Consider the following 7,351-nt stretch of genomic DNA (forward strand, 5'->3'; position numbering starts at 1 on the left):
GTTTAGATTAGGTGGGGGTTTTTAGGTTAGGTGGGGGTTTTTAGGTTAGGTTGGGGTTTTTAGGTTGTGGTGTTTAGGTTGTTGTGGTGTTTAGGTTAGTGTGGTGTTTAGGTTGGGGTTTTTAGGTTAGGTTGGGGTTTTAGGTTGTGGTGTTTAGGTTGTTGTGGTGTTTAGGTTGTTGTGGTGGTTAGGTTAGTGGGGCGTTTGGGTTAGTTTTAATTTTTTTAGGTTGGGATGTTTAGGTTAGGTTAGTGGGGTGGTTAGGTTAGTGGGGTGTTTAGGTTAGTGGGGTGTTTAGGTTAGGTTAGTGGGGTGGTTAGGTTAGTGGGGTGTTTAGGTTAGGTTAGTAGAGTGGTTAGGTTAGTAGAGTGTTTAGGTTAGGTTAGTAGAGTGGTTAGGTTAGTAGAGTGGTTAGGTTAGTAGAGTGGTTAGGTTAGGTTAGTGGGGGTGGTTAGGTTAGTGGGGTGTTTAGGTTAGGTTAGTAGAGTGGTTAGGTTAGTGGGGTGTTTAGGTTAGTGGGGTGTTTAGGTTAGTGGGGTGTTTAGGTTAGGTTAGTGGGGTGTTTAGGTTAGGTTAGTGGGGTGTTTAGGTTAGTGGGGTGTTTAGGTTAGTGGGGTGGTTAGGTTAGTGGGGTGTTTAGGTTAGGTTAGTGGGGTGTTTAGGTTAGGTTAGTAGAGTGTTTAGGTTAGTAGAGTGTTTAGGTTAGTAGAGTGGTTAGGTTAGTAGAGTGGTTAGGTTAGTAGAGTGGTTAGGTTAGTGGGGTGTTTAGGTTAGGTTAGTAGAGTGTTTAGGTTAGGTTAGTAGAGTGGTTAGGTTAGTAGAGTGTTTAGGTTAGGTTAGTAGAGTGGTTAGGTTAGTAGAGTGTTTAGGTTAGGTTAGTAGAGTGTTTAGGTTAGTAGAGTGTTTAGGTTAGGTTAGTAGAGTGGTTAGGTTAGTGGGGTGTTTAGGTTAGGTTAGTAGAGTGTTTAGGTTAGGTTAGTAGAGTGTTTAGGTTAGTGTGTTTGGTTTATTCCTGTTTCTGAAGACGGATGTTGTGGTGTTATCTTGTGGGCATCCCAAATGGCAGCCTAGCCCCTATATAGTGCACTTCCTTTGACCAGGATGCTATGGGCCGCCATTTGGGCCACAGCCGTTGTGTGGGTCACGGCCGTTGTGTGGGCCCTGGCCGTTGTGTGGGCCACGGCCGTTGTGTGAGACAGGGCCGTTGTGTGGGCCCTGGCCGTTGTGTGGGCCACGCCTTTGTGTGAGACAGGGCCGTTGTGTGGGCCCTGGCCGTTGTGTGAGACAGGGCCGTTGTGTGGGCCCCATGCAGGAGAGGGTTTTGGTTTCAATACAATTTAATTTTAATTTTACCTTTATTTAACCAGGCAAGTCAGTTAAGAACACATTCTTATTTTCAATGACGGCCTGGGAACAGTGGGTTAACTGCCTGTTCAGGGGCAGAACGACAGATTTGTACCTTGTCAGCTCGGGGGTTTGAACTCGCGACCTTCCGGTTACTAGTCCAATGCTCTAACCACTAGGCTACGCTGCCGCCCCCACAAGAACAATTATAAGTCAGTCAGCCAATGTGTGATATTTCCATACAGCACCAAACATAGGTGTGTGTGTGTGTGTGTGTGTGTGTGTGTGTGTGTGTGTGTGTGTGTGTGTGTGTGTGTGTGTGTGTGTGTGTGTGTGTGTGTGTGTGTGTGTGTGTGTGTGTGTATAGATAGAAATCAGTCATCAGAGCTGTTTCCTCAGTGTCTGTTTATTCAGTCATAGAATTTACAGATTTAGCAATAAATAACTATTTATTAAAAAATATACATTTTCTAGATAATGAATAATAAATATAAATGTATTGATTCAAGAAAAATAAATACTCTTATCAATGATAATATACCATTGAGTATTGTGCGTGATTTCATAGATTAAATAAATACATTTTATAAATAGATGTCCAGTTGAGGTATTTTGTATCACGGAACATTTTTACTTCAATATGTATCTCAACTGTGGCTTTTGGAGGGGGGTTCCCCTAGGTACAGATCTAGGATCAGCCTCCCTCCCCCAATCCTAACCTTCACCGTTAGAGGGGGAAAATGATAAACTGACCCAAGATCAACATCCCGGTGTATCTTCAACCTACACCTAGCCTTCACAGTAGACACGATTGGTCATCTACATGATGTGTGATTTGAGCCTCTGGGCTTGCCGTCTCTTCCTGCGGTTGTCCTTCTTCAGATGGAACTTAAGGGCCAGTTTGGAGGCTTTCTCGTAGATGGTAATGAACTCGGACAGAGCCTTCCCCTGGACTGTGGTGTCACTGGTCTGAGACAGAAGATACAGGCATTAACTATCAGGTAATTAGTTCATCAGGTGTCATGATGATGGTGTCTATACAGTAGACTATACTACAGTCATGATGGTGTCTATACAGTAGACTATTCTACAGCCATGATGATGGTGTCTATACAGTAGACTATACTACAGCCATGATGGTGTCTATACAGTAGACTATACTACCGTCATGATGATGGTGTCTATACAGTAGACTATACTACAGCCATGATGATGGTGTCTATACAGTAGCCTATACTACAGCCATGATGGTGTCTATACAGTAGACTATACTACCGCCATGATGATGGTGTATATACAGTAGGCTATACTACAGTCATGATGGTGTCTATACAGTATACTATACTACAGCCAATGATGATGGTGTCTATACAGTAGACTATACTACAGCCATGGTGATGGTGTCTATACAGTAGACTATACTACAGCCAATGATGATGGTGTCTATACAGTAGACTATACTACAGCCAATGATGATGGTGTCTATACAGTAGACTATACTACAGCCATGATGATGGTGTCTATACAGTAGACTATACTACAGCCAATGATGATGGTGTCTGTACAGTAGACTATACTACAGCCAATGATGATGGTGTCTATACAGTAGACTATACTACAGCCAATGATGATGGTGTCTATACAGTAGACTATAATACCGTCATGATGATGGTGTCTATACAGTAGACTATACTACAGCCAATGATGATGGTGTCTATACAGTAGACTATACTACAGCCAATGATGATGGTGTCTATACAGTAGACTAAACTACAGCCAATGATGATGGTGTCTATACAGTAGACTATACTACAGCCATGATGATGGTGTCTATACAGTAGACTATACTACAGCCAATGATGATGGTGTCTATACAGTAGACTATACTACAGCCAATGATGATGGTGTCTATACAGTAGACTATAATACCGTCATGATGATGGTGTCTATACAGTAGACTATACTACAGCCATGATGATGGTGTCTATACAGTAGACTATACTACAGCCAATGATGATGGTGTCTATACAGTAGACTATACTACAGCCAATGATGATGGTGTCTATACAGTAGACTAAACTACAGCCAATGATGATGGTGTCTATACAGTAGACTATACTACAGCCATGATGATGGTGTCTATACAGTAGACTATACTACAGCCAATGATGATGGTGTCTATACAGTAGACTATACTACAGCCAATGATGATGGTGTCTATACAGTAGACTATACTACAGCCAATGATGATGGTGTCTATACAGTAGACTAAACTACAGCCAATGATGATGGTGTCTATACAGTAGACTATACTACAGCCATGATGATGGTGTCTATACAGTAGACTATACTACAGCCAATGATGATGGTGTCTGTACAGTAGACTATACTACAGCCAATGATGATGGTGTCTATACAGTAGACTAAACTACAGCCAATGATGATGGTGTCTATACAGTAGACTATACTACAGCCATGATGATGGTGTCTATACAGTAGACTATACTACAGCCAATGATGATGGTGTCTATACAGTAGACTATACTACAGCCAATGGTGATGGTGTCTATACAGTAGACTATACTACAGCCAATGATGATGGTGTCTATACAGTAGACTAAACTACAGCCAATGATGATGGTGTCTATACAATAGACTATAATACCGTCATGATGGTGTCTATACAGTAGACTATACTACAGCCAATGATGATGGTGTCTATACAGTAGACTATACTACAGCCAATGATGATGGTGTCTGTACAGTAGACTATACTACAGCCAATGATGATGGTGTCTGTACAGTAGACTATACTACAGCCAATGATGATGGTGTCTATACAGTAGACTATACTACAGCCAATGATGATGGTGTCTATACAGTAGACTATACTACAGCCAATGATGATGGTAGCCAGAAAAGCTGCTGATTTAAATGTTGCATAGTCTATAGAATGCATCATAAAATATATATATATAATGATGCATAAGTGCATAAGTGCATAAGTGCATAAGTGCATGTCATTGTGCTATGTGACTTCATCTGCTAAAATATTAAGCGATGAACATGTGAAAGTAGACTATACCAGTAGACTATACCAGTAGACTATACCAGTAGACTATACCAGTAGACTATACCAGTAGACTATAGCAGATCTTTGTTCTACTTCATGGAGGGAAGCTCACCTCGATGGCCCACAGGTTCTGCAGGTGTGTCCTCAGCTCAGGTATCCTCCCCAGGAAATAGTGTTTCTGGAGATCCTGAATTTTCCCCTTGACATATTTCAGACTCTCAATCATTTCCTGGTCCCCCGTCTGGTTCAGCATCTGGCTGAAGATACTCAGATACACGTCCAGAACCACACTCATCAACACCCTCCGCTCACTGTCCTGAGGGAGAGAAGGAAGGAGAGTACTTTTAAAATGGAAGGAAGGAAGGAAGGAGACAGAGAGAGAAAGAGAGAAAGAGAGAGAGAAAGAGAGAGAAAGACAGTGTGAGAGAGAGAGAAAGAGAGAGAGAGAAAGAGAGAGAAAGACAGTGTGAGAGAGAGAGAAAGAGAGAGAAAGAAAGAGAGAGAAAGACAGTGTGAGAGAGAGAGAAAGAGAGAGAGAGAGAGAGAGAGAGAGACAGAGAGAGAGAGAGAGAGAGAGAGAGAGAGAGAGAGAGACAGAGACAGAGACAGAGACAGACAGAAAATACTTAATAACACAATCTTGAAACGTAGTTTTGTCTCCAGCCTAGCCCAAGGGTAAGCAGTAGTTTCACATTGGTGATATTAGCCTGAAGGGGATAACAATGTGTAACATTATATGTTACCTCAAACGTGTCCTTGGGGAAAACAGGGTTTCCGTTGAACAGCTGGTCCTTGGAGATCTTCTGAAAGAACAAGACATGATGACAATCAGTTGTTTTTCTCCTTCAACTTGCTGCAGTTTATTGCATATAGTGGACTCTTCTCCCCCTAATCACAAGTATAGTGTCTGTCAGACCTGGGCTAAATAGGTCAAATAACTTAAAATACATCATTTAGTTTGTCACGTACAATGGCAACAATGGAGTAGTCCCAAAAGTGCAAACTCCAAGCTACGTCTAAGCTAAAGCTCACCTCAGATGGAAGTGTTTGAGCCAGGTCTGGTGTCTATGGGCCTACCTGGAAATGCACTGTTATGATGATGTCATCATTTTCAGTTTCATTTCAGTCTCACTGACAAGTATTTCCTGCTTGGACAGGAAGTGTGAAACTCCTCTTGGTTTTAGTCAAACATTTTATTTCTAACTCATCAACATCCAATGTTCTCCCTGTTCTGTCCTACTGTTGGCCTCCCATTAGGAAGGAGATCTCCCTGTTCTGTCCTACTGTTGGCCTCCCATTAGGAAGGAGATCTCCCTGTTCTGTCCTACTGTTGGCCTGCCATTAGGAAGGAGATCTCCCTGTTCTGTCCTACTGTTGGCCTCCCATTAGGAAGGAGATCTCCCTGTTCTGTCCTACTGTTGGCCTCCCATTAGGAAGGAGATCTCCCTGTTCTGTCCTACTGTTGGCCTCCCATTAGGAAGGAGATCTCCCTGTTCTGTCCTACTGTTGGCCTCCCATTAGGAAGGAGATCTCCCTGTTCTGTCCTACTGTTGGCCTGCCATTAGGAAGGAGATCTCCCTGTTCTGTCCTACTGTTGGCCTGCCATTAGGAAGGAGATCTCCCTGTTCTGTCCTACTGTTGGCCTCCCATTAGGAAGGAGATCTCCCTGTTCTGTCCTACTGTTGGCCTCCCATTAGGAAGGAGATCTCCCTGTTCTGTCCTACTGTTGGCCTGCCATTAGGAAGCAGATCTCCCTGTTCTGTCCTACTGTTGGCCTCCCATTAGGAAGGAGATCTCCCTGTTCTGTCCTACTGTTGGCCTCCCATTAGGAAGGAGATCTCCCTGTTCTGTCCTACTGTTGGCCTCCCATTAGGAAGGAGATCTCCCTGTTCTGTCCTACTGTTGGCCTCCCATTAGGAAGGAGATCTCCCTGTTCTGTCCTACTGTTGGCCTCCCATTAGGAAGGAGATCTCCCTGTTCTGTCCTACTGTTGGCCTCCCATTAGGAAGGAGATCTCCCTGTTCTGTCCTACTGTTGGCCTCCCATTAGGAAGGAGATCTCCCTGTTCTGTCCTACTGTTGGCCTCCCATTAGGAAGGAGATCTCCCTGTTCTGTCCTACTGTTGGCCTCCCATTAGGAAGGAGATATCCCTGTTATGTCTGTCTGTCTGTCTGTCTGTCTGTCAGGAGACACCCCTGTTTCCCCAGTTAATAATGTGTATGATACTTACATAGTGGACTTTCAGTTTGTCTATGTTGCTCTTCATGTTAATTGATGTGTACTGAGCAGCATTACTCCATCCTAAAGTCATCCAGGCAATCAAGCAGAAACACATCACAGCTCTTGATAACACATCCATGGCCCTCAACGTCACGCTGAAGATCCCTCAAAGCTCAATAGTCCTCAATCGGTGTACGGTAACTTCAGTCAAAGGCCTTGACTTGAGTTGACTTAACAAGACCGCCTTGTAGCTGAGACGACCCAAGTCTTGTTCTTCTGTGTCTGTCTGACTGATGCTGAGGCTAAGACAGACAAGTATTTATATAGTTGAGGCAGAGGCAGAAACGATAGAGGTGTGAGGTTGTGGGTTCTCTGACTGAGCGAAGTTTCCTTTAAATCAAAAACCAACACACGGCCGCTCATTAACACCTTTTTTTTTTTAGCAGCAGAGTAGGGGGTCTTGGGTTGGAATCCCTAGGAAACAGGTAGTTTTGACACGTTCTGGGGAAGTTCTTTGGTGATGTAGGTATGATGAGGAGGAAGAGAATCAGGAGAAGGTATGTGGGGAGGGGGAAGTCTGGGTTGATGTCATCTTAGAATGAACGCTTGTCTGCGTCCCAAACGGCACACTATTCCCCTACATAGTACGCTACTTTTGACCAGAGCCATGACGGGCGCTTCGTGATTAGTGGTTCTAGCTGATCAACTAATGAA

General features: G+C 43.5%; 1 protein-coding gene across 1 annotated transcript; it reads right to left on the reverse strand.

Annotated features, from left to right (window-relative positions):
• Positions 1-1,732: 1,732 nt before the first annotated feature.
• Positions 1,733-7,060, reverse strand: LOC109885241 (interferon gamma 1-like). The gene is made up of 4 exons (XM_031819098.1): positions 6,648-7,060; positions 5,161-5,220; positions 4,530-4,733; positions 1,733-2,313 (listed from the first exon to the last, which is right to left on the reverse strand). Exons 1-4 carry the CDS (start codon positions 6,774-6,776, stop codon positions 2,164-2,166), a joined length of 543 nt encoding a protein of 180 aa, XP_031674958.1. The 5' UTR covers positions 6,777-7,060; the 3' UTR covers positions 1,733-2,163.
• Between the last annotated feature and the right edge of the window lie 291 nt (positions 7,061-7,351).

Source organism: Oncorhynchus kisutch, unplaced genomic scaffold (assembly GCF_002021735.2).
Source record: "Oncorhynchus kisutch isolate 150728-3 unplaced genomic scaffold, Okis_V2 scaffold1833, whole genome shotgun sequence".
NCBI lineage: Eukaryota > Metazoa > Chordata > Actinopteri > Salmoniformes > Salmonidae > Oncorhynchus > Oncorhynchus kisutch.

Coding starts and splice junctions, on each gene's coding strand:
- LOC109885241 (XM_031819098.1), bottom strand. CDS start 6,776: ATGGATGTGTTATCAAGAGCTGTGATGTGTTTCTGCTTGATTGCCTGG. Junction 5,221..6,647: donor ACAAACTGAAAGTCCACTAT/GTAAGTATCATA, acceptor TTGTTCTTTCAG/AAGATCTCCAAGGACCAGCT. Junction 4,734..5,160: donor TCCCCAAGGACACGTTTGAG/GTAACATATAAT, acceptor TCTCTCCCTCAG/GACAGTGAGCGGAGGGTGTT.